We start from the raw sequence: 27,676 nt of genomic DNA, 5'->3' as shown, positions 1-27,676 counted from the left end.
ATAAAGCTTTGAAACTTTCAACACCTGTTTACCATCACCATGTCCAGTTATAGGCAAGAGTACATAACTCCATCAAGGATTTTGGCTGAATTATGGCCCCTTTTGACTTAGAAATCTTGGGTAAGTTTTTCGTACCAGTTCATATTTTTTGTAAAGTGTTTGACATATGGCTTTGAAACTTTTATCACTTGTTTAGTATAATAGTCTCTATCTGTAGGAAAGAGAACATAATGCTGTCATTTATTTTGGCTGAATTATGGCCCTTTTTGGACTTTGAAATTGGTTCTGTTTTCATACAAGTCCATGTTTTGTCAAAACTATTTGACATATGGCTTTTAAACTTTGAACACTTGTTTATCATTATGATTTCCATCTGTAGGCAAGAGTACATAACTATTTTGACTGAATTATGGCCTTTTTTTTTTTACTTTGAAATTGGTTCATATATTGCCATTTAGTTGCAAGACTTATCGAAATCAAAGTAATACAGGAACATTGTTTGTCTAATCTATTTATTTCTTTTGTCTGAATATCCATGGAAATATTTTGACCCCATTCTTCAATCAATTCTTCCAATAGTCGAGCGCGCTGTCATCAGACAGCTCTTGTTTACGACCAAATCAGATTCCTAAACATTGGCCTCATATAAATTTGCCGTGTTAATGTCAAACAAATTGGTAGACCTTGTGATTTTGGCGTTTGCAATATGACTTCTTCTCGGCGATATATAACCATTTTGTGTCGATTCACCGTAAAACCCAACTCAATCACTCACTCGTAAATTTTAAAAGCATATATAATAAATTCTAATATGCTCGTCTCTGCTAAAACACTCTTACGATAGAATGATGACATGTTAATGTGCGGGGACGTCAAAGTTTTTGTTGCAATCATTAAGAAAGAGCGCTTCTATATTTTATCTACTATTTTAGATTAAAAAGCCGTGTTTTAACACTATTTATACACTCAGGCGGTAATAAGTCGCACAAATAATTTCACTCGTGAAATTATTACGCCCGACGTATAACCGCCCATTGTGCATAAATATATAGTGTTAAAGCACTCTCGGTGCTACAAGTTATTTCTTAAATCATGTGTTTTACCCCAAATCCATAAACTTAAATTACAGCAGTAAAAATAACCCATTATACTGTATCTATCAGTAATTAAAAGTCAGAAGAATGTGTCACTGCTGGAAAGTTCCATAAAAGTCTAACCAGGGATTTGTAAGGACATTGACAGGGTTTATTTAGGGCAATAACTTGTAAGATTTAACTAGAACATTCAATGATTCTATCTATATTTCACTGTTTAGTCTGAGGTAAGTGCTTATATAGAAATATAATTGACATGATTAACTTTGCAGAAAACAAGAGATCAATACATACCACCAAAGTACATTAACGGCAACATTTTTGTGTATTTCAAAAAAAAAAATCTACTACAAAAAAAAAAATAATAATAAAAATATGATAGTGTGGGATATGTTTCCATGGAAACAAGTGGCATAAACTTCTAATTAACAGATAGTTCCTTGACATTATTCTAAGAGATTTTTCTCTGGTATTATGATCAGGCAGTCATTAAACAAAATGAAATAAACATGTTCACTAGATGCCATCAACTGCACAGTTCCTAGTAAAAAAAAATTTAATTTATGGCAGTATTTCTGAGAATTCAGTAAAAATAGTAACAATTCCTCTTAAAGACCGCTGAGACTTAATGAGAGTTTATTGGAGTGTTATTAAAGAAGACCTGAGCTAAAAAGATAAGGACATTTTGTAACAGTATACATGTGCAATTTCAGCAATTATATAAGGGCATGCTGGAAATTACTGGAAGACCTGCCACCTACTAAATTACATACTATTTAGCTTAAGTAAAGTTGTCTTACTCGATAAAGGGGACATGATTTTATAACTTTGCCATGCAAAAAGTCTCATTTCAGGGTAGGTCGGGATACTGGAAACAAACAATTTTTTTTACGCCTTAACATTTATAAGGTTAACTTGTGCATTTTATTTGCACTCCTGTGTCTCCCTTTGGCATTGTCTGTCTATCCATCTGTCTGTCTTTCTTTCCCTCTGTCAGACATAGTTTAATGGATTTTAATTACACATGGTTGAAATGTTAATTGCTTAAGGAAAATGCAGACCTGCAAGTTTCAGTGCAAGTTTCAGACAGATTGCATAAAGAAAATGAGATTTATGGCCCTTTGTACTTATATCTATAATGTAGTGTTTTTATTCTATTTTCTTCCCTCCAAAGTCATTTCTTGGACATGGTTTGTAGGATTGTAATAATGTTAATTGTTATTGTAGTCCTGTTAGATTCAGGAACACTTGACTGTGTTATAGTCCTGTTATAGGACATTTCTTTATAAATTTAATGTCATTTTAAGGTTAATATGTAACCTTTGGCTATTAACCTTTTAAAAGTTATATAGTTTATGCTTTTGGTTTCATTGAAACAAGAAAGATGAATGTTGTGCATTTGAGAATCTAAGAGACACCAAAACACTTACGTGGTGTGCATGCCCGAAAATAATGTTTTCAACTATAGAGATAAAATGCTGTGTAACCAAAATATGATGTTGTGTGCTTGATGTAAGATGCAATTATTGTAAAAGGAACACTTTCAAACTTCTCACATGTTTTTGACATCAGATGACCTCACAGGACAAGATACATTACTCTAGCTTTTACTTTGTCAAAATTATGTCCCTTTTTCACTTAGGATTTTAGGTTAAAGTTTTGCAGGTAAGCAGATCTCTATAAGACCAAATGCTTTAAAACTTCACAACTGAATTCAGCATCATGGAATTACTTTACCTGGCAAGTAACACAACTCTTGCTTTAATTCTGTCAACATTATGCCCCTCTGTAACATAGAAATTTTGAGTGTAAGCATGGTTCTCAGGAATAACTTACCAATTGAGTTCAGATTCTACATGCCTGAGACTCTAAATGTTTTTTGGCCTTGGAGAATATTTTTTTCAACTTTTTGACAGAGAGTTGCAAAACTGCACTTTTTATGCTTTAAACATGCTCATTGATGTTAGAAATCAATTACTGATGCTCTGAAGGCATAACCCCCTTGTTTGTATCCAATTTTTGACACAAAAATAATTTCTGACAAGTCTCCCTATAATAAAAAAAAAATCCAAAAACAAAATGTTTTCCGACCCACCTACCCTAATTTTTTTGAGCATGTTACCGGAAACAAAGAATTTTTTTTAGGCCTAATGGAAGTCACAACTTTATGCACATGACTTGTTCATTTAAAGTTGTTGATATATACAAAGTTTCATTTCAATCTGATGGTAACTGTAGTATAAGTTGAGCTGGACTCAACTAGCTGGCCTAAACACAAAATGTATGACTGTTGTGTTACATGAAAAAATAGAGTAAACTTAACTAGAGCTAATGAATTTTTCATAAAGGTGATGAATGTCCCCCCCCCCCCCCCCCCCCCCCCCGCACTGACACGTACATGCAATTTGACCACACAAGATTGCATAATTATGGATGTATGTTAAGATGTATTACTATAAACAAAACAAGTCTAATGCAGATATTATCAAAATGACTGCCCATGCACAACTAGGGTTGGTACTGATCACTTGTGTGAAGTTTCATTAAATTGTGTGTAAGGGTTTGGTATATTAGGCACGCACAAGATTGCATATGCAGACTGTTTGTACATATACTTAACAAGAAACAAAGTCCCATAACTCTGCAATTTTTGTCGCTGAAAGAACCTAACATGGCCCATGCACAACTACTGTTGTTACTGATCACTTGTGTGAAGTTTCATTAAATTGTGTCAAGGGGATGAGGAGAGATGGTGCGCACAATATTGTGTCTATGTATATAGTATAGTAACAAAAAAACAAAGTCCCATAACTCTGCAAATTTTTTTTCTGAAAGAACCTAACATGCCCCATGCACAACTACTGTTGGTACTGATCACTTGTGTGAAGTTTCATTAAATTGTGTCAAGGGGATGAGGAGAGATGGTGCACACAGATTGTGTCTATGTATATAGTATAGTACAAAAAAACAAAGTCCCATAACTCTGCAAATTTTTTTTCTGAAAGAACCTAACATGCCCCATGCACAACTACTGTTGGTACTGATCACTTGTGTGAAGTTTCATTAAATTGTGTCAAGGGGATGAGGAGAGATGGTGCACACAAGATTGTGTCTATGTATATAGTATAGTAACAAAAAAACAAAGTCCCATAACTCTGCAAATTTTTTTTCTGAAAGAACCTAACATGCCCCATGCACAACTACTGTTGGTACTGATCACTTGTGTGAAGTTTCATTAAATTCTGTCAAGGGGATAAGGAGAGATGGTGCGCACAAGATTGCGTCTACGGACAGACAGACAGACGGACGGACAGACAGACAGACAGACAGACAGACAGACAACCTGAAACCAGTATACCCCCCCTTACAACTTTGTTGTTGGGGGGTACAATAAATTCAAAGCTTAGACTAAACCACAGAATGACTAAGTACTACAGCAGAAAAAGACAGGCAAAAAGTAACAGGATTTTTAATTCTGAATGTAGTTCTACATTTACAAGACCAATGTCTGCTGGGCAATAATTAGGAATCATTTTGTCCTGGTCTGAAATATTTTGCTTGTAAAATACTTCTGGACCTGATTAAGACATCACTTTGAAATTTATAAGATTAGGCTTCAAAGTCATGAACAAAGTTCACATATATTTACTAGGATTCACAACTTTGACTTTTCTTTTGACAAAGATTATTTCCCTCTTTGTCTTCAAGAAATATCTGTCCACCCACCATTTCTGTATTATTTTACTTTTTAAAACATCTACAGAACTGAATATCACTTTATTCTGAAACAAAAAGCAAGCTTAAAGGATCATGAGACAAGTTCATACACAGGTTTCATAATCCTTGACTTTTTCATTTCACAAAATTATCTCCCTTTTGCACTTCCCATTCATTTCTGTTACAGTAGTGTTTATCTTGAAAATCTCCAGAACTGATAAAAATATTACATTTGTAACTTGCAACAGACTTTAAGGATCACAAGACAAATTCACATACCAGATTATCTTAAGTTAACCTTTTCTTTAAACTAAACTATATCCCTTTCTAGCAGTTTCTGCACTTCAAAATGTTCCCCTTCCCATCATTACTGTAATTTGCTTTCATTGATGCCTCTGGAACTGGTAACATTTTAACAGGTTTTAAAGGTGGGTTGATCAGCTTTTGATCAAGTTCACATGAATTTGTCTGAAACTTAACCTACTGCTTATTTACTCTTATTTGTGTTCACCAAGTTCTTTGATTTTCACTGGAAGTATTTTAAAAACTTGATTTTCCTACCATGTTGCACAGCCAAGATGGACTTTTTTCAGAATAGCTATAAATTTAATAAACATTTTTCCAACAGAATAATATGAATATAAGCACTTTTATATTAAAGCTGTCAAACATTTGTATTGACAAATACATATTTTGCCAAAATTCATTAGAAAATTATTACCTCCCTTTGTCTATCTTGGTTCCGGAAGCAAGATTAATTGAAAATAGATGAAATCTAAATTAAGCTACAAACTGTTTTAAAACTGGCTTCGTTTCAGGTAGTTAAAATGTCCCAATATTTATCCACTGAAAATGTAAATAGAAATTGTATTGAAATCAAAGGAAATATTCACTTTTTAAAACTTTCATATTAAAGGGAGGTAATAACAAAACTTCATTTAAGAAGTTATAATGCAGTAATTTGGTCAAAAATGTGCTTCCGTGGTGTAGTCGAAAGAAGTCCCTAATAAATAGATCCTAATTTTTCCATTTTTTCGCGCATTTGCGCATAAATCAGGGGGCCAAATGGGCGTTATTTCACTTTTGGAAAGAATTTTACATAAAAAAGAATGGGGGGGGGGGGATCTAAGAAATAATACAAGTTAATGTGAGGAATGTTATTTCTTTGGAAAGGGTGCAGAGAAGGTGGTTTGATTTTCTAGGTTTAATACCTAGAAATCATGAGCAAAATATAATATACAAGAAAAGTGTATGAACTTTAAAACTTTTAAAGAAAAGTTTTTTTGCAGTATTTTGGTAGGTGTAGGAAGAGGGTGTATAGGCTAGGTGAGTTGAGGCAGTGAGTGTATGAAGGAATATAAAAAAACTGTATAATATATCTTTTTATATTCCCTCATACACTCACTGCAAGTGTGAGAGGAAATGTAAAAGGAATTTTTATATATTATACCTGCTATTCAACAACAATACATTTTGGGTAAGTGCAGATAGCTAGGAGTTAAAAATGGGGTAGGAGTGGTAGTGGTACAAAGAAATATAATGAGATGTAACCTGAAATTGAGAAGTGAAAACAAAAAACCAACATTATTACAAAATCTTACCCCAGTGTCCTTATCTTCAAGGTACCTGACCCTAAACCAAAATGTGTCTGCCACTGTGAGGTTTGATGATTAACGAAGCGAAAGTCAAGAAGATGATATTATGGTGAATATTAAAAAAAAGTAAACTGGTACTATTACAATTATTACATGTGACATTGACTTTTGAAGTAACTAACCCTATAATAATAAACAAAATTAAAAGATCTCAAACATCTCTGACCCTTACAAACATCAATCTTCTTGTGAGGTTTGACGAGGATTGACGCAGCAGTGAACTTGAGAAGCTTGCCATAAAACTTAAACTAGCACTTTTACAACACTTGACCCAAGTGGGTCAGCTTACCATAAAACTTGTGTAAAATTTCAGTCAAAATGATGATAATAATGATAATTTCAAATTACAATTTTGTCCGACTTTTAAAATTGATCAAACATAGCCCCGAAACTTTAAAAATCTTTTAAATATATTCACAAAAGTCCTACCGCTCCTAAAAACAATGTATGGATTATATCTGCATTTCACCGTCAAAAATGAAAACAAGGATTAGGTGGTTCAGAATCAAACTGGAGTAACGCGAAAACGTGTACTTACCCGATTTGAGCATGATCTGCACGTTGTTATATTGATGTGGTACGTATGCACTATCACTATATTTAGTGTCACCAAACATAAAACTTTGAATATTTCCATCTTGACTTAGTTCTAGCAGTAATCTGCCATAAATTGTTTGTGTCGTCTGCTTTCATGCCTGTATATAGCTTTTAATATCGATCCGCAGCTATAAGACAAAGATTATCCGCATTGAGGCACCTGCGCCAGTTAGACCTTCAAACTGTAGCCTACACATTCATTGGATGCTCATAACTGAACTCGTTATAAAATGATATAGGTACTAATTCTCGATATACTTCTAAAATCAATTTAATGTGGTGCAAGTAACACACGCACGTGCAAAATGGTCAACCAGTCGTCTTGTTAAAGGCCCACCATGGAATAACTGTATTGTGACAGTAATTATACATGAATTGCACCAAAAAATGCGATGTACAAGAATCTAGTGTAAAGGTAATTGACTCTAAACTTGCCTGACCATGTCAATGCAAAATATTTGTAACTAAACTACTGAATGTGTAAACAGGTATTATATTACCACAATATATAGGACGTATGATAAGCGGGTAAATTTTAGTAGGTCAACATAAATTATCTACCGCAAAATCTCTATGCAAATATTGTTGTTTAGACAATTATCAAGCTTTGATTCTATGCCGTCAATTTTCATATGCACGGCCGTTGATTTGCATTAATAAATTCAAGAAAATAAATGTAGAAGAAATATTAGTGGTTTTTTCAAATGATCTGTCACTAGACAACGAGACAAGGCAAACATCATTGTCTGTCTTTAGGTCTCTTGAGAGAGCTGCTTACCATTCTTTCTTTTTAAAATCTCTAGTTAGCATTTTCTGATTATCTTTGGGGAGGCCCCCCCCCCCCCCCCCCCCCCCGGCCATGATCCAGTAGAAAGAGTATTTTATAGGAAAAAGTAAATGTCCTTGTTCCAACGTTGACCGTCATGATAAAAATATCTATTCGCAGCATATATGCATTCAGTGTCATGTATGGCATTTTTCGTCTAATTCTAATTGGTTTCTTTTCGCCTCGCGGCTTTGAAATTCTCCATCAATACCGTAAAAAGCCCCAGTAGTATTCCTTAGCCTAGGGAATGAGATTCCAAAAGAAGCGGTGACTTTGAGTCTGAATATACAGATACGGTTGAACTAACAGACGGAATAAGTTTAAAATTTACTTCCGTTTACAAGCAGTAATAATACCATGTATATACGAAAGTCTTACGATTTGTCTTTTTTCCAGCACAGGCGAACCTAACAAAATCGGGTTTTTATCCTTTATATGACTTCTCTCATAATATTAAGCACCTTTGTGCGCAACAGTATAAGAAGGAAGCAACGTGCTTATCAAATCAGTTGATAAATAGAAACTAAAGTACTAACTAACGGACGCACCATCACATAATACGAACAGTTGACGGTAACCATGACCTTTGACTAAGAACCTCGTAATCAAGACAGGTCAATGGTAATTGTGTTTTAGCTCGACTGTTCGAAGAATAGTCTAGGTATCCTACTCACCCTGTCGTCGGCGTCGGCGTCACACATTGGTTAAAGTTTTGCATGCAAGTACATATGGCTATCAGTTAAAGGCATATAGCTTTGAAACTTATTTTTTCTTTTTCTGGGTCAATTACCAACCGCAACGGGTCAAGTCCCATAACTCTGACATGTATTTTAGCCAAATTATGCCCCCTTTTGGACTTTGAAAAGGCTGGTTAAAGTTTTACTTGCAAGTTACTATCTCCAAAACTAATGCAGATATAGAATTGAAACCAAATGTATCTTTGTGGTTATGAAACTAAATGATATCATCTAGTCCCGTAACTCTGACATGCATTTTGGCCAAATTATGCCCCCTTTTGGACTTAGAAAATCCCGGTTAAAGTTTTGCGTGCAAGGACATATAGCTAATACTTAAAGGCATATAGATTTGAAACTTATTTTTTCTTTTTCTAGGTCAATTGCTAACCTCACTGGATCAAGTCCCATAAATCTGACATGCATTTTGGCCAAATTATGCCCCTTTTGGACTTTGAAAATTCTGGGAAAAGTTTTACATGCAAATTCCTATCTTCAAAACTAATGCAGATATATTGAATTGAAACTTCACATATATCTTCGGGGTTATGCAGCTAGGTGATAGCATAAAGTCCCATAACTCTGGCATGCAATTTGACCAAATTATGCCCCCTTTTGAACTTAAACTTCTGTTTAAAGTTTTGCATGCAAGTTACTATCTCCAAAACTAATGCAGCTACTGGATTGAAACTCTATAGATATTTTAACATTTAGGGTAATATTCCTGCTTCTGGGACAATGATTTGAATAGTAGAGCATTGGTAGTCTTACGGACAGCTCTTGTTATAATAACCGTCACAGTTACACTGACCTGCGGCCCTCTGACATTAAAATCATTAGGGGTCATTTAAGATGATGATGAGAAATATGCTGACGTTCTGAAGATATTGAGCGGAAACGGTTGTTATAGTAACAGTACCTTAGACCTTGACCCTTGATCCACAGACATCAAAACCGATAGGGTCATCCTCTGCCATGTGGCTGCCAAGTTTGAGGACCGTCCGTTAAAGACGCGCCACAGAATAACTGTATTCTTTTGTATTTCCATGATGGTAATTATACATGATTTGCACGAAAAGAATGGGAAATACAAGTATTTAGTTACAAATGACAGTGACATGCTCCTGATAAAATAAACAAACGTGTTTGTAAACATTGCCGGTTCCAAACTGAAGGGGAAGAAGCGTTACAGCACCGATCCATGCTCAAAAATAATGACAAATTACAATACATATTGCATATCCATAGCCCTGACTAACCTAACCGGGCCAGTCTATTTTATAAGTACAACAACACTGTTGACCCATTTAAACGAGGAGTTTATTAGGCTTAGACAAAGTGTTTACTTTCCAAACATTTTTATTGAATGAATGTAGCATTATGCATATAACTTTATGTTTTAAGTTGAGTTTAGACCTCACTCTGTTTCTTCAGTGTAAGGCAGTTAATATACCCCCACAAACGAAGTTTGGGGGACGGGCGGTATACAGGAGTGAGCTTGTCTGTCGGTCGATCTGACGGTCCGTTGGTTTCATGGTTTCCGTACAATATCTCACGAAATGCTTGACAGATCTAAACTAGAACTGTCACAGGAGTGACTCATACCCCCACCATACGGTCTTGTCACAGAAGAATGGCAACAATACGAAATCTTAAAAATACTTAGAATAATATAAAAATGTCAAAAAAGCTTAATACTTGAAAAGAACTTTACTCGTCTTTGCAGTACTTCATCCTGGGCTTCCACATATAAGTAATACTAGTATAATACCAGTATAGTAATACTAGTAAATATAAAAAATCTCTAATATCAGAGATACACTAAAAATGAATACAAAAAGTGTCTTACCGACCCATGTTACCACAGAAATATGTATTTATTTTTTACACGGGACTTATAATAAAAAAGTTAGAAAAATACCTAAAATACTGAAAATCTAAAAATAGGATTTCTAAAAGTAGACTAATTCCTGGAATTTAAGGGGAAGAAACTCAGTACAAAAGTTAAAAAAAGGTTACTTCCCTTTGCCTCTAAGCCAATCAGAATGAGATATAGTGAAAATAAATCAAAATTAACCTTAAATTCTAAGTAAAAGGGGACATGATTCAAGAAAAATTGGTGTCAGAGTTATGCACCTTGTGTCACATAATGTGGGTGATGAGGTGGAACATCTATTTTAAGTATGAATCAAATCCATTTTGTAATAACTGAGATATAGTGAAAATAGATCAAAATCAACCTTAAATTTAAGGTAAAAGGGGACATAATTCATAAAAAATTGATGTCAGAGTTAAGCACCTTATGTCACATGATGTGGGTGATGAGGTGGAACAACTATTTTAAGTTTGAATCAAATCCATTCAGTAATAACTGAGATATAGTGAAAATACAACAAAATTAACCTTAAATTCTAAGTAAAAGGGGACATAATTCATGAAAAATTGGTGTCAGAGTTATGCACCTTGTGTCACATGATGTGGGTGATAAGTGGAACATCTATTTTAAGTTTGATCAAATCCATTTAGTAATAACTGAGATAATAGATTTCGCGGGACGGGACGGGACGTGACAAAACTGACTCCCCCCCCCCTCCCACCAAACATGTTTGGTGGGGGTATAATAAATTTTGGTACCCAGGTGTAACATCATAGAATACAGGTCAGGTTCGACTTTGGCTACAAACCGCCAATTTTTTGACGTAGTTATGGCCCCTTTCCAACTTAAATTTTGCCTAAATCATGTTTTCCGGACAATAACATTATTATCATATTAATACATTTTGATAGACAGGTGTAACATCATAAAATACAGGCCAAGTTCGACTTTGCCTACAAGCCACCGTTTTTTTGACGTAGTTATGGCCCCTTTCCAACTTAAAATTGGCCTAACTCATGGTTTCCGAACAATAAATCATGAAAGAATTTCATACACAAAAGTATCAAACAACATACAGGTAAATCAGTATTCCATTTTTTCCCGGATAACGTTACAGCATATGGAGGGTAATCGCTGTTGTTGGTTTGTTGGCCAAAGAAATGATGTTTCAATTTTATTTACTATTCTGGTGTTATATCGTCTAAACTTATTCCAAAAAGTATCATTCTAAATCTGTAACACATCCCGAAGTAGCACCCCACATAAATGTCATCAAGTATAATTATTGATTATAAATGTAGAAAAGTGAAAATAATAAGAGTGACACACAAAGACTTGACGAGAATGGGTAGATGGTTGATATTATCCATTATTCAAAACATTTGGAAGACTCAATGAACCTATAGACTAATTTGAATAGTGTTATGTTTATATTATCTCATAGCTAGGGAATGCCAAAGAGTAATAAATCAGTAGTGATATCAATATCCGAAGCAACTGAATTAAAATCCTCCAGTAGAACACTTCTTTAATCAATGTAAAACGGACATGACAAAGAGTAATGAAAATTGGATTCCTCACTTCCTCATTGACATTGCGGTGAATTCATGTAATATTTCTAGCAAACAGACGCGCATTCAATGTGCGCTACATCCATTACCCAAACGGGTATGTAGAACTTGAAGTTTTCTAGGTCCGAGTAAACAGTATGAGGGAACTTTTGGTGGCTGATTTATGTTACATTAAAGGTTCTTCAATATATACAAGGACGGGACATTTCTTATTACGTTATGTAATGAGTTCCAGGCTCTAATAGTAGACGAAAAGAAAAGGTTATAAAACAATGAAGGTTGACTTATTCATGGCTTTGGGTATTGTATAATCACCCCTTTGATATGGTGCCTGCTTTTTAATTTTGTCTTTTGACAGTTCTTGTGATATGCAGGCTCCGTAACCTCAGATCTCCTTTCTAAATTCCAGATTGTTTAGTTCTGGCCATTGTTTTCTCGTTTAGGGCAAAACCTATTATTTTAACTGGGTACCATATGCCGCTTTTCATGGGATTACACGTTGTGTATCATTGAAGGTTCCATGTGCACCGCCGTATGAACACATCTGCTGATGTCTCTAAATTTTTTTGAACTTGTAGCATGTATAAATGTTGAGTTTTGCTTAATCCGGGGCTAGAGGGCGTGGATGGAAACATACATTTCCACTACCGTCCATGAACAGGCTCAATCAAACCGAGCCTGCAACATTTTTGTTTTTGTCGTGTTGAGCGACCTATGTAGTTTCCACTTCTTCTTTTTTGCTCTGTTGGGGATGCAATCTGGATTACGAAAAGATTTATCTGGGCTCACTCATTCTCGTAGGGAAAAGCCAGAGACCAGAGAATGCTGAATCTTGTAGAATAATGTTAATTTATGAATGTAACGTCTATTTTCGGCGAGGGTTTGCCAATCTGTTTCATAATAAAGTTTTTTCAAGTGAAACTAATCTGGTTGTACCTGTCACTATTCTTGCCGCTTCAGTCTGAATTTTGTTTTTCATATAAATAATAGTTATTAAATACAACATCACTGTATTCTATAAGAGGCCCTATGAAAGAAAAGTAAATAGTTTCTAATGGTTTTCTATCATGTTTAAATTTAAGTGACCTCATAACATTTACCCTGCCTCATACTTTGTCCAAAATATAACTAATATGCGAGCGCCATGTACAATCATTTGAAAAAAATATTCCTAAATGTTTATGTTTAGTTATATACGTCCGTAATTTGTTGATCTGTCATGACTATCGGTGGATGAAATGGTTTATTATTTTTCTTAGATATAATCATAGACTTTGTCTTTTTGGGCATTAAAAGAAACCAATTTAGCCCACAATTCCATGGATTTTCTGTAAATCACAATGCTTGAATAGGATTGTTGCTCAACAATCGACAGGCTGGTATCTTCAGCAAAAAGTCTTATGTTTGCTTGAATATCGCGTACAATGTCATTAATATGGCATAAATACAACCTTGAGGAACTTGCCACTTCAATTTTCGCCGACCCTGATGATATACTATTAAGTTAATTGCACTTGCTGATATCTATTTCAAACCAGGAAAGAACTTTACTTGACAGACCTGAACAGCATTCAGTTTTAAAAGTAGTCTCTTGTGCAATACTTTATGAAAGGCTTAGCCCGGCGTTTTATTATTTCATTCAGCTCGTATGAAAGGACACTCATGTAATGTAAGCTTAAAATTTAAACAACCTCCGCGTACCCTATGACAAAGACATAAAAAACGAGCAGAAAAGCCTAAAAACATACGCATTCGGCAAACAATTTTAAGTTTGGTCAATAATGATGCTATATATGATAAAAAAAAACATCAGTAGACAGTCCATGAATATGATGACCCAAAAATAAATCCAGCACTTATTTACGTAGTCTGGCTAGCCTACCGACTAGATATTTTTTTTTAGAATTTTTTTTTTTTATATATTCTGACTTCATCAGTCTTGGCTCTGATTATCTATGTTTTGAGAAGACAAGGGACATAATTATACAAAATTTGAATAGCTTCAGGAGTTATCTCCTTTGACTGAACACAGACTACTATTTAGGATATATTGACTGGGTAGGGGTCCGGTAACTTATTTTTTTCCGACCTCTAAACTTTTATCATTTTTTTTGACGGTTTAAGCGAGCTGCGCAAACGATATGCGCAGTTATTTGTTTACATCGGTAACCGAAAATGGCAGCAGTGGTGGATTTGACAAAAGGCGAGACAACAACCTTTTTTGGCTCATCTGCGGAAGATATTAGCTATGCAACTAATTTTTGGCAGTCTATTCAACTTCATCCTCCAATGGAGTCCCGCCTCGTTTCAAGTGATATCAAACAACGTTTGAAAGTTGCGCCTCCAAGTTCACAAGGTTTCTAGTCCAACTAATACTAGTAATAGTACAACTAATTTGACGCGATCCTAGGAAATATTGAGATAATTTTTTTTTCATATGGCCAATATCCCCACTCGCGTCAAACACTCCGAAGACCAAAAGTAGTGGAAGCAATTTCGGATGAAATTTTCATCGCTGCCGACGCTTTAGCATTCTGTAGGTTTAAATGCTGATTATATGTCACGAATTGGCCATAAATTCAAATAAAACTTACATGTATCGACAGGGGATTCAATTCCTTATTTAGTTATGTAAAAATTATCAAATAATATACAAAATTACAAATTTTCTGGTGATTGAAACTATGTAAATACTGTTTACAATTAACATTTACATGCCATATGCGCAAGCGATAAAACCAATAACTTTACATGATTGTGTACTGTGATTTATCCTCCATTATTTTGGTCCTTCAAAGTTTTGACATTGAGATTGCCAGTCACAAATATAAAACAATGAGCGTCAAATTATTTTGACTAGTCCAGCTAATTGTACGAGAGTCGCGATATTGTGATAATTTTTGCAAGTGATAGTACAGGGGAGGTAATTCAAAATTTCAAATTAAAATGATTCCAATGAAATAAGCTGCACAAATTTTTAGATAATGTTGATAACATGGCTATCAAAAGAACTGAAAACATTTCAAGATTAAATTTTCTTCTGATATCACTATCAATTGGGGTGTTGTCCCCAAACATTTTTTTTCCAAATATGTACATTACATGCTAGTGATATCTGGTTAACCACAGACTAGCTAGCCTTTGAATTCAAGACTGCCCTGATGGGTTACATTAATATCAGGATCAGAACAAGATTAAAACCCTAGCATCAATACTATGATTAGTTTGATGAATTATGTCCAATCTTAAAATTTCATGTTAAGGCTGTGATGCAGTTTTCCTCTATTGCAGTTATTATGCCCCCTTTCGAAGAAGGAGGGGTATATTGTTAGCTCACCTGTCACATAGTGACAAGGTGAGCTTTTGTGATCACCCTTTGTCCATCGTCTGTGCATGCATGCGTGTGTCAACAATTTCTTGTCTGCACGATAGAGGTTTCATTTATGATTTTATTTTAACCAAACTTGCACACAACTTGTATCACCATAAGATTTCAGTTCCTTTCTTGAACTGGCCAGATCCCATTATGGGTTCCAGAGTTATGGCCCCTGAAAGGACCAAGATTAGCTTTTTTGACCTTGTCTGCACAATAGCAGCTTTATTTATGATTTGATTTTTACCAGTCTTGCACACAACCTGTATCACCATAAGATCTCGGTTCCTTTATTGAACTGGCCAGATTCCATTATGAGTTCCAGAGTTATGGCCCCTGAAAGGGCCAGAATTAGCTATTTTGACCTTGTATCCTTATATCAGTAAGTACTTATAGGACTTATTTGAAATTTCATTATTGTCATTAGTTGGACTGGGACAATCAGGGTAGATAACTGTGGACTGATTTTATGTCAAATTACCTCCCTTTATTTCAGATAAAAATGGGTATATCTCCGTAACTAATGAAGATACTGATCTGAAATTTCATTTATGTCAACAGATGGTCTTGGACAATCAGTGAAGATACATATTGACTGAATTTATGACAAATTACCTCCCTTTATTTTTTATCTAAATGAATACACCTTAGCAGCTTCTAATGAGATTGGTTTGAAATGTTATTTATATCTTCCATGGTAAGAAATAGTCATATTAGATAACTCTTGATTGAACATTTATCGATATGAATACTTTACTAATATATTGTTGTATAGGCTTGTACTTTGTAACTTCTACATGCATATACCAGTGCATGATTACCTCCCCTGATTTTAATAAAAATGGATTTATCTCGGAAAATATTTATAGAACTCATTTGAAATTTCATTATTGTCTTTAGTTGGACTGAGGCAATCAGGGTAGATAGCTATGGACTGATTTTATGTCAAATTACCTCCCTTTGTTTCAAATTAAAATGGGTGTATCTCAGTAACCAATAAAGATACTGATTTAAAATGTCATTTGTGCCATCAGATGGACTCGGACAATCAGTGTAGATAACTTTTGACTGAATTTATAACAAATTACCTCCCTTTATTTTATGTAAACAAATATATATCAGCAGCATCTAATGAGATTGGTTTTAAATGTTATTTAAGTCTTCCAGGGTAAGGAATAGTCATGTTAGTACAAAAATGCAGCATTTGAGCCTAGGACCCTCAAACTTGATATGGAAATTGGCCCTGACTAGGTCAAAAGGGACTGTTACAAGAAAATGTTAATCCTGATGATATTTAATGTGTATGTCTATGTGCTCTATGTCAAAACTTGATCATTTCATTTTGAGCAATGATACTCAGGTGAGCAATGCAGGGCCATCATGGCCCTCTTGTTTTGCAGATGTCGGTCGGTCTGTCGGTATGTAGACCAATCGGTTTCCGGATGATAACTCAAGAATGCTAGTTGATAGGGAGGTTGATCATAGCCAGCAGATGACCCCTATTGATTTTTAGATCAGTAATCAAAGGATAAGGTCACAGTGACCCGGAACAGATAAACGGTTTCAGGATGATAACTCAAGAACGCTTGGGCCTAGGATCATGAAAGTTGATAGGGAGGTTAGTCATGAACAACAAATGACCCTTATTGATTTTGAGATAAGTAGGTCAAAGGTCAAGGTCACAGTGACCCCAAACAGTTAAACGGTTTTCTGGATGATAACTCAAGAATGCTTGGGCCTGGGATCACGAAAATTGATAGGGACGTTAGTTATGAGCAGCAGATGACCCCTATTGATTTTGTGGTCAGTAGGTAAAAGGTCAAGGTCACAGTGACCCGGAACAGTTAAATGATTTCAGGATGATAACTGAAGAACGCTAGGCCTAGGATCACAAAAGATGATAGGGAGGTTTATCATGACCAGCAAATAACCCCTATAGATTTTGAGGTCAGTAGTTCAAAGGTCAAGGTCACAGTTACCCGGAACAGTTAAACTGTTTCTTGATGATTACTTGAGAATGCTTTGGCCTAGGATCATGAAAGTTGATAGGGAAGTTGATCATGATCAGCAGACGACCCATATAGATTTTGAGGTAAGTAGGTCAAAGGTCAAGGTCACAGTGACCTAGAACAGTTAAACGGTTTCCAGACGATAACTCAAGAACACTTGGGCCTAGGATCATGAAAATTGATAGGGAGGTTGATCATGACCAGCAGATGACCCCTATTGATTTTGAGACCAGAGGTCAAGGTCACAGTGACCCAGAACAGTAAACCAGTTCCAGACAATAACTTGAGAATGCTTGGGCCTAGGATTGTGAAAGTTGATAGGAAGGTTTATCATGACCAGCAGCTGACCCTTATTGATTTCGAGGTCAGTAGGTCAAAGGTCAAGGTCACATTGACTCAGAACAATAGAACTTTTGTGCTCAGTGACCAAATAATTTCTGTTCCTAATGTGCAATTAATGAATGCATCAAGGGGGCATTTCGTGTTCTACGAGCTCTTGTTACTAAATGGATTTGATTCAGATTTATACTTTTTCCACATTTTATGTCACATGATATGACACATGGAGCATTACTTTTGCAGAAATATTTAATGAATTATGTCCCTTTTTATGCTTAGTAAATGTTTTGATGCTCTTTCACTGTACCAGGCTGTATTTGTAATTACTATATACATTTTCCTCAGACTTAAACTATTGTCAAATAATTTTATCCACATTGGAGCCATTAAACACTCAAATGATAATCCCAGCTTCCTCAAATATGCCAGATTTCATTATCAAACTTTGAAATAGTCTATGCTGTCTTCTATGACAGCACTTGTTTACAAGGAAAAGTTTTTGATATGTCAATTTTATCTGCAGTACAACCTCTCCAGAACGGCCCTCTATTAAGCAAAACCTTCTCTATAACAACACAATTCAAATTTCCCTATGCTAAAATATATCAAATTTACCTCTCCAGAGCAACAACCTCTACATAACAGTCAATACTTGTATTTCCCAAACGGTGTTGCTCTACAGAGGTTGCACTGTATATGTTTTTTAGCTCACCTGTCACAAAGTGCTGCGTCCGTCGTCCGTCCGTGCGTGTGTCAGTCCGTAAACTTTTGCTTGTGACCAATCTAGAGGTCACATTTTTAATGGGATCTTTATGAAAGTTGGTCAAAATGTTCACCTTGATAATATCTAGGTCAGGTTCGAAACTGGGTCACATGCCATCAAAAACTAGGTCAGTAGGTCTAAAAATAGAAAAACCTTGTGACCTCTCTGGAGGCCATATTTTTCACAAGATCTTCATGAAAGTTGGTCTGAATGTTCACCTTGATGATATGTAGGTCAAGTTCGAAACTGGGTCATGTGCCTTCAAAAACTAGGTCAGTAGATCAAATAATAGAAAATCCTTGTGACCTCTCAGGAGGTCATATTTTTCATGGGATCTGCATGAAAATGGTCAGAATGTTCATCTTGATGATATCTAGGTCAATTTTGAAACTGGTTCACGTCCGGTCCAAAACTAGGTCAGTAGAAAAACCTTGTGACCTCTGTAGAGGCCGTATTTTTCATTGGATCTGCATGAAAATTTATCAGAATGTTTATCTTGATGATATCTAGGTCAAGTTTGAAACCGGGTCAACTGCGGTCAAAAACTAGGTCAGTAGGTCAAATAATAGAAAATCCTTGTTACCTCTCTAGAGGTGCATATTTTTCATGGGATCTGCATGAAAATTGGTCAGAATGTTCATCTTGATGATATTTAGGTCAAGTTCGAAACTGGGTCACGTTCAATCCAAAACTAGGTCAGTAGGTCAAATAATAGAAAAACCTTGTGACCTCTGTAGAGGCTGTATTTTTCATTGGATCTGCATGAAAATTGGTCAGAATGTTCATCTTGATAATATCTAGGTCAAGTTCGAAATTGGGTCAACTGCGGTTCAAAACTAGGTCAGTAGGTCCAAAAATAGAAAATTCTTGTGACCTTCCTAGAGGCCATATTTTTCTTGGGATCTTCATGAAAATTGGTCAGAATGTTCATCTTGATGATATCTAAGTCAAGTTTGAAACTGGGTCACGTGCGGTCCAAAACTAGGTCATAGGCCAAAACTAAGTCATTAGGTCAAATAATAGAAAAACCTTGTGACCTCTCTGGAGGTCATATTTTTCATGGGATCTGTATGAAAATTGGTCAGAATGTTCATCTTGATGATATGTAGGTCAAGTTTCAAACTGGATCACATGCGGTCAAAAACTAGGTCAGTAAGTCAAATAATAGAAAAATGTTTTGACCTCTGTAGAGGCCATATTTTTCATGGGATCTGCATGAAAATTGGTCAGAATGTTCATCTTAATAATATCTAGGTCAAGTTTGAAACTGGGTCACATGCGGTCAAAAACTAGGTCAGTAGGTCAAATAATAGAAAAACCTTGCGACCACTTTAGAGGCCATAGTTTTCATGGGATCTGTATAAAAGTTGGCCTGAATGTTCATCTTGATGATATCTAGGTCAAGTTTGAAACCGGGTCAACTGCGGTCAAAAACTAGGTCAGTAGGTCTCAACATTGAAAGACCTTTTGACCTCTCTAGAGGCCATATTTTTCAATGGATCTTCATGAAAATTGATTAGAATTTTTATCTTGATGATATCTAGGTCAAGTTCAGAAGTAGGTCACATGAGCTCAAAAACTAGGTCACTATGTCAAATAATAGAAAAAAACGACGTCATACTCAGTTCATGTGGGGGCAGGTGAGCGATTCAGGACCATCATGGTCCTCTTGTTTATTTATAGTCCCCTTAATTATCTCTCTTTGTTCTGAGAGTTTTGTCTTTTCGTTTCCATCTGGTCAGATTAATGCTCTATATCTGCACTTGGGGCACTTGTGCAGCTGCCATTGTATGTTCATCATCTGAGTGCAAAGCACCTTCGAATCATGAAAAAGTTGCAATGTAAATATTGTATAGTATAATATTTTACACTAATTAAATTTTGTCATGTAATTTATTTTTAAGATGATAATTCATGTATATTTGAATGAATAGATCTCTCTTGATGCAAGCAATTGCTTGCTACATTAACCTTTTAGTGAATCTGCTTTGCGACCAGTGCAGACCAAGATCAGCCTGCACATACGTGCAGTCTGATCATGGTCTGCACTGTTCACTATTCAGTCAATAAATATTCAGTAAACATCCCTTTGAATAGTATTAGTAATAGAATTGGATGATTGACAAGTCCATTTTAGAAATCCTATAGGGTAAGGTTGATAAAGAAAATGAAATAATTACTCAAATGGCTTTTTCTTGTGTTTCAGCAAGGAACATTCCACAGTCAAGACAAGGAGACTCTTCAGGTGACCATTCTTGTTATGTATTAACTTTTAAATGAAGATTCTGTAGAAAATGTAATAGTTATGTGAGAAATGAACAGCAAGGAACAGTCGCTGAAATGCAATAATTAATCTACACTTACTGAAAACTGACATACAGTACTATATAAGTATTATATAACTACAAATGTACAAAATTCTGTCTCAAATGCAGCATCTATTGCACTTATTATTACAAAACACTATTCATCTCCCATCGGATATGGAAAATGAGGTGATGATGGTGTCTCGATGTTCCATGCATCAAAAAGTTCACGGTTTCAGTGTTATTAATTTAAGATTACAGTTAAGTCAGTTTTAACTGATATAACTGTAGAAACAGGGGTATGTATATGATAAAACGGTCATCAAAACAATACCTTGTTCTGGCTCATGGGATACTGGCCTGACAAAGCCCACTCACGAAAACAACATTGCAGATAGATAAGTCTGTTTTATTACCAGAATTGAAAATAGTCATGAAATTTATCTGATTGACAAATTTGTGTCTAGTAAAAAATTTAATTCAGTCTAACAAACAAAAATGGAAATGTTACAATAGATATAGAAGGAATTTGATTTTTGGTCTGGTAAATGCAACAGATTTTTCTGCTTAACTTTGTGGTAGATAAGGTGTACCACATGTTAGGGGTTTTTTTTTGTTTTTCTTTTTTTTAGCTCACCTGTCACAAAGTGACAAGGTGAGCTTTTGTGATCGTGCAGCGTCCGTCGTCCGTCCGTGCGTCCGTTCGTGCGTGCGTAAACTTTTGCTTGTGACATCTCTAGAGGTCACATTTTTCATGGGATCTTTATGAAAATGGGTCAGGATGTTCATCTTGGTAAATTCTAGGTCAAGTTCGAAACTGGGTCACATGCCATCAAAAACTAGGTCAGTAGGTCTAAAAATAGAAAAACCTTGTGACCTCTCTAGAGGCCATAATTTTCAATGGATCTTCATGAAAATTGATCAGAATGTTCACCTTGATGATATCTAGGTCAAGTTTGAAACTGGGTCACGTGCCTTCAAAAACTAGGTCAGTAGGTCTAAAAATAGAAAAACCTTGTGACCTCTCTAGAGGCCATATATTTCACAAGATCTTCATGAAAATTGGTCAGAACGTTCACCTTGATGATATCTAGGTCAAGTTCGAAACTGGATCACGTGCCGTCAAAAACTAGGTCAGTAGGTCAAATAATAGAAAAACCTTGTGACCTCTCTAAAGGCCATATTTTTCATGGGATCTGTATGAAAGTTGGTCTGAATGTTCATCTTGATAATATCTAGGTCAAGTTCGAAACTGGGTCACATGCGGTCAAAAACTAGGTCAGTAGGTCTAAAAATAGAAAAACCTTGTGACCTCTCTAGAGGCCATATATTTCACAAAATCTTCATGAAAATTGGTCAGAACGTTCACCTTGATGATATCTAGGTCAAGTTTGAAACTGGGTCACGTGCCATCAAAAAGTAGGTCAGTAGGTCAAATAATAGAAAAACCTTGTGACCTCTCTAAAGGCCATATTTTTCATGGGATCTGTATGAAAGTTGGTCTGAATGTTCATCTTGATGATATCTAAGTCAAGTTCGAAACTGGGTCACGTGCGGTCAAAAACTAGGTCAGTAGGTCAAATAATAGAAAAACCTTGTGACCTCTCTAGAGGCCATATATTTCATGGGATCTGTATGAAAGTTGGTCAGAATGTTCACCTTGATGATATCTAAGTCAAGTTCGAAAGTGGGTCACGTGCCGTCAAAAACTAGGTCAGTAAGTCAAATAATAGAAAACCTTGTGACCTCTCTAGAGGCCATGCTTTTCATGGGATCTGTATGAAAGTTGGTGTGAATGTTCATCTTGATGATATCTAGGTCAAGTTCGAAAGTGGGTCACGTGCCATCAAAAAGTAGGTCAGTAGGTCAAATAATAGAAAAACCTTGTGACCTCTCTAAAGGCCATATTTTTCAATGGATCTTCATGAAAGTTGGTCAGAATGTTCATCTTGATGATATCTAGGTCAAGTTCGAAACAGGGTCATGTGCGGTTAAAAACTAGGTCAGTAGGTCTAAAAATAGAAAAACTTTGTGACCTCTCTAGAGGCCATACCAGTGAATGGATCTCCATAAAAATTGGTCAGAATGTTCATCTTGATGATAACTAGGTCAAGTTCGAAAGTGGGTCACGTGCCGTCAAAAAGTAGGTCAGTAGGTCAAATAATGAAAAAACGTTGTGACCTCTCTAGAGGCCATATTTTTCATGGGATCTGTATGGAAGTTGGTTTGAATGTTTATCTTGATGATATATAGGTCAAGTTTGAAACTGGGTCAACTGCGATCAAAAACTAGGTCAGTAGGTCTTGAAATAGAAAAACCTTTTGACCTCTCTAGAGGCCATACCCTTGAATGGATCTTCATGAAAATTGGTCAGAATGTTCACCTTGATGATATCTAGGTCATGTTTGAAACTGGGTCACGTGCCTTAAAAAACTAGGTCAATAGGTCAAATAATAGAAAAACCTTGTGACCTCTCTAGAGACCATATTTTTCAATGGATCTTCATGAAAATTGGTCAGAATTTTTATCTTGATAATATCTAGGTCAATTTCAAAACTGGGTCACATGAGCTCAAAAACTAGGTCACTATGTCAAATAATAGAAAAAACGACGTCATACTAAAAACTGGATCATGTGGGAAGAGGTGAGCGATTCAGGACCATCATGGTCCTCTTGTTTTACTGTAAAGTTACCTCCAGTAAAGACAGGCTGACCCTAAAGCAAAACTATTTTTTCCAATACTGAACTTAAAATTTGGATAATGATTTTTTTAAAGTATTTTAAGGTTTTTTTGTTTGTTTTTCAGTAGTTTTGTTACCTTTCATGCATACTTAAGTCAGTTAAGTATTTACTGCTCCCACATTTCAGAATGTTATCATCAGAAATTTTGTATTAAGCAGCCAGCCAATACAGTGTTTAAGGCAGGTGGTCACTTAATACAGGTGACTGCAAAGGCAAGTTCAACTGTATACATGTATAAAACTGCAAGTGTCAATTTTTCCCACAGTCACCAAATTTAAAAAAAAACAACTAATAAACCTAGGATATATAGTATATTTTATGTTGAAACTTTGTAGGATCATTGGACATGCAGAGTAGATAACCCCTATTGGTTTTGGGGTTCACTCTATCAAAGGTCAGGGTCAAAGGGACCATTCAGCCTGTCAAACTTCATTTTCGATCAATTTCTGGAGAACCATTTGACATAGAACCTTCAAAACTTCATAAGGTGATAGGCGTTACATAGTAGACCCCTAATATTTTTGGGGTTACTAAATCAAAGGTCAAGGTCACAAGGGCCCGAACAAGGAAAACCGTTTCTTATAAATAACTTGAGAACCACTTGACCTAGAATGTTGAAACTTCATAGGATGATTAAACTGAAAAGTAGATGACCCCTTTTGATTTTTGGATCACTTGATCAAAGGTCAATGTCACAGGGACCAGAACATGGAAAATGGTTTCTGATCAATAACTTGAGAACCATTTGACCCAAAACATTGAAACTTCAAAGGATTTTTGGGGTCACTTGAGCTAAGGTCAGGGTCACAGGGGCCTGAACATGGAAAACTCTTTCAGATCAGTAACTTGAGAACCGCTTGACCTAGAATGTTGGAACTTCATAGAATGATTCGACTTGCAGAGTAGATGGCCCTATTGATTTTGGGGTCACTTGATCAAAGGTCATGGTCACAGGGGTCAAAACATGGAAAACCATTTCCAATTCATAACTTTAGAACCACTAGGCCCAGAATGTTGAAACTAAGTGGGATGGTTGGACATGCCAAGTAGATAATCCCTATTGCAGCCAACCAGCTGTGTCTCTTTGACTTTCGCTCCTATACCCTATTGACTTCCTGCCTATTACGACTACGCATTGGGGGAGACATGCGCTTTTCTACAAAAGCATCTTCTAGTTTAAGTTAATATTAATTTAAGCCCTAAACTTTTCACATAAAAGTAACTATGAATTAATGTGCTAGCTTAAATATTCCCAAAACTGTGGGGAAAAAAAAAACAAAAGGAAAATCATCAGTACCTCGCAGTTATTTCTGAATTACTAGTAGTTTGCTATTTGATGTTTCAGCCGTTTTACAAGATTTTATATCAAGAGCAAGAACAATGGAACACTTGGAGGAGTATGCTAAACTACAGAAGTTTGCCGAGGCCAAGGCTCAAGACAAAACAATCATGATTAAGCATAGAGAAATCAGAAAAAAGGTACGCATACTGTATACTTTGAGATATACAGACGAGAAATATTTATAGCTGGACCATGTGAGATATATTTTATGGATATTTTAAATAATCTAGAAGTGTCTTGAAACTACATTTTTTCATCCTCTATGATTTGAAAGCGTCTTCTGACTATACCTTTGAAACTGTAACGGACGTAATTCTGAAAGCAGAAATCACAATGAACAAAAAACCTGTTCATTTTATATCCATTCAAACATCTTTCACAGAAAAGTAGATATAATAATACTTGTTAAATATCAAAGATGAATAATCATTCATACAGCTATGTAATATCCATTTTACAATACTTGTTCAATACCTGTTTAATTTATCTTCAAAAGCTGAAGTCAAGTTCTGTGTAAAGTTAGACTATATTATATTCTAATACAAGATGTGTGTTTGTCAGGCTGCAGCATATTTAGAAACCTCTGACAATTAACATAAACAGAATGAAATTAATGTACTTTTATTTAAAAATATTTAAACAATCACAAAATGAAAACACACATATAAAAGACTGAATGGTTTAAACAGCCACACGGGTAGAATTAAGCAACATTATGTTCTGTTTTATGCCCCCGAAGGGAGGCATATTAGTTTTCAACTGTCCGTCCGTTCGTTAGTCACCATGTTAACTTTTTGCATGAAGGCACTTTACTCGCAAACCACTACACCCAGGACCTTCAAACTTCACATGCTGATAGTACTTATTGAGTACATGACCCCTACTGACTTTGGGTCACCAGGTCAAAGGTCAAGGCGCTGCGGGGGCATTTGTCACCATTAGTGACAGCTCTTGTTTTTTTTTCTCTGTCAGACTTTAGAGATGAAAGCCTTGGCTTCTTTTAGTATATAACATTACTACTGAGACTATAGTCTGGTTTGTACATTTATTAACATTTTTCTTACAGAAAGAGGAAATTTCCAGAAATAAAGGGATAAGACCATTGGAGAGGAAGGTGGAGAAGATGCCAAAAGAAGATTATATTGTAGATGAGGAAAATGACACTGATGTTTTTAAACAACTGAATGAATTTGAAATAGAAAAAATTGGAAATGATGATTCTGACTCAGACTGAGATTATATATCACATATTGAATTGGTGACATGTTTTCTCCTGAAAAAAAAAAGTTTGTGAGTGCAAATTTTATATTTTAATGGTTAAGATGATGCTGAAATATCACTCTTTTGAGCTAAAAGCATATAAAGCATATTTGAAGGACAACAGTGACACTAGCTTACTTGGAATAGTTGAAATAAATGACATATACTATAGTTAACACTTAATTATCAGAGATGTAAAAAGTTTTAAGTGCTGATGTCTCAATGTTTCTTTCATCAATATGTCAGTTCAACTTATTTCCTTCATCAAGCTAAAGTCTTATGTTAATAAAATAATCATGGTGGTGCTGCTTTGCAGAACTCCTGCCGTCAATTAAGGGCACCATATATAGTTGCTGGAGATGCGCTGAATTGGTGTGAAATGCATTTTTTTTCAATCATTCATCAACTTTTTGTAAACATTTAGTGAATATCCATAGGACAGTCTATTTCATGTACAAAAATTCTCTGGAATAGGTGCCTCTTTTCCCTAGCTTTTTTAATCATTTTGAAAACCAACACTTTGTTAAACGGATCACTTTCATTTAGCAATCAATCTCGATTCATTTTTTTTCTTTAAAATAATTATAAGGTAATGAAAAAAGTTATTTTATGGGTTTTCTGGGAACAATCAAAACTATTTTTGTTCTGTACTTTGGAAAACATTTCGATTGATTGACATCATATCCTATTGATCTTTAAGTCACTACTTCAGGAAAATGGTTCTTTTTCCACAAGTTTCCATTAAATAAAAATGCAGGTAGATGTAATCGTCCTGAAATATATGTAAACTGGTGACAGAAAATATCCTGAAATACTGATTTAACATGATAAAATACAATCAAACTTTGTTAACTTGAACTCGTCTGGACCGATAGAATTTGTTCGAGTTAATGGCAGTTTGGGTTATTGAACAATTTACATTACACCGGAATATTGCCGAGACTTGGAGTGAAGGGTGGTGTTTGACATATCTGAGTTTGAGCAAACAAAGTTTGACTGTATTGTCAGAAGTACAAAGTTTGACTGTATTGTCAGAAGTATAAAGTTTGACTGTATTGTCAGAAGTACAGAGTTTGACTGTATTGTCAGAAGTACAAAGTTTGACTGTATTGTCAGAAGTACAAAGTTTGGGAGATCATGTTAATTATAGTTTTTGTCAAATTTATTTAAAGCTCATTGCTGTTTTATTGTTTGAGAAATAGTAGCAGTATGTAAGTGACATTACAAATGAACAATTAACTGTTTATTTTTATGTAATGATATGTTCATTGATTTTAAATAAATGTTATTGATGTTTTTTTAATTTCTTATTAATTGCTGCATTTTATTTTATTCAAGACCTCCTATTTTGATAATTAAATTTTTGTTCCGCACCAAAATTTTGCAGATGTTTGACATGACAACATACATTTTGACTTTTGGTCATTATTGAATCAGGCAAACAAAAATTACAGATCAAAAACATGTTTGTA

At 35.2% G+C, this 27,676-nt stretch overlaps 1 protein-coding gene across 2 annotated transcripts; it reads left to right on the top strand.

Annotated features, from left to right (window-relative positions):
* Positions 1-14,213: 14,213 nt before the first annotated feature.
* On the top strand, positions 14,214-27,501 carry LOC123529052 (cilia- and flagella-associated protein HOATZ-like). 2 transcript variants are annotated; one of them, XM_045309242.2, is made up of 4 exons: positions 14,214-14,426; positions 20,761-20,799; positions 24,948-25,081; positions 26,011-27,501. In XM_045309242.2, the coding sequence occupies exons 1-4, from the start codon at positions 14,246-14,248 to the stop codon at positions 26,176-26,178; spliced, it is 522 nt and encodes a 173-aa protein (XP_045165177.2). In that variant the 5' UTR covers positions 14,214-14,245; the 3' UTR covers positions 26,179-27,501. The 2 variants fall into 2 exon arrangements, with proteins under 2 accessions (XP_045165177.2, XP_045165178.2); XM_045309243.2 differs by having other exon boundaries at positions 14,221-14,273.
* Positions 27,502-27,676: the final 175 nt, after the last annotated feature.

The sequence above is a fragment of the Mercenaria mercenaria genome, chromosome 13 (genome assembly GCF_021730395.1).
Source record: "Mercenaria mercenaria strain notata chromosome 13, MADL_Memer_1, whole genome shotgun sequence".
NCBI lineage: Eukaryota > Metazoa > Mollusca > Bivalvia > Venerida > Veneridae > Mercenaria > Mercenaria mercenaria.
This window is presented reverse-complemented; position numbering and strand designations above follow the sequence as displayed.

What these genes read in the sequence shown, in the direction of transcription:
- LOC123529052 (XM_045309242.2), top strand. Translation starts at nt 14,246, where the DNA reads ATGGCAGCAGTGGTGGATTTGACAAAAGGCGAGACAACAACCTTTTTT. An exon ending in TGCGCCTCCAAGTTCACAAG is followed by an intron (nt 14,427 to 20,760) that starts GTTTCTAGTCCA and finishes CTTGTGTTTCAG; the next exon opens with CAAGGAACATTCCACAGTCA. An exon ending in ATAGAGAAATCAGAAAAAAG is followed by an intron (nt 25,082 to 26,010) that starts GTACGCATACTG and finishes TTTTTCTTACAG; the next exon opens with AAAGAGGAAATTTCCAGAAA.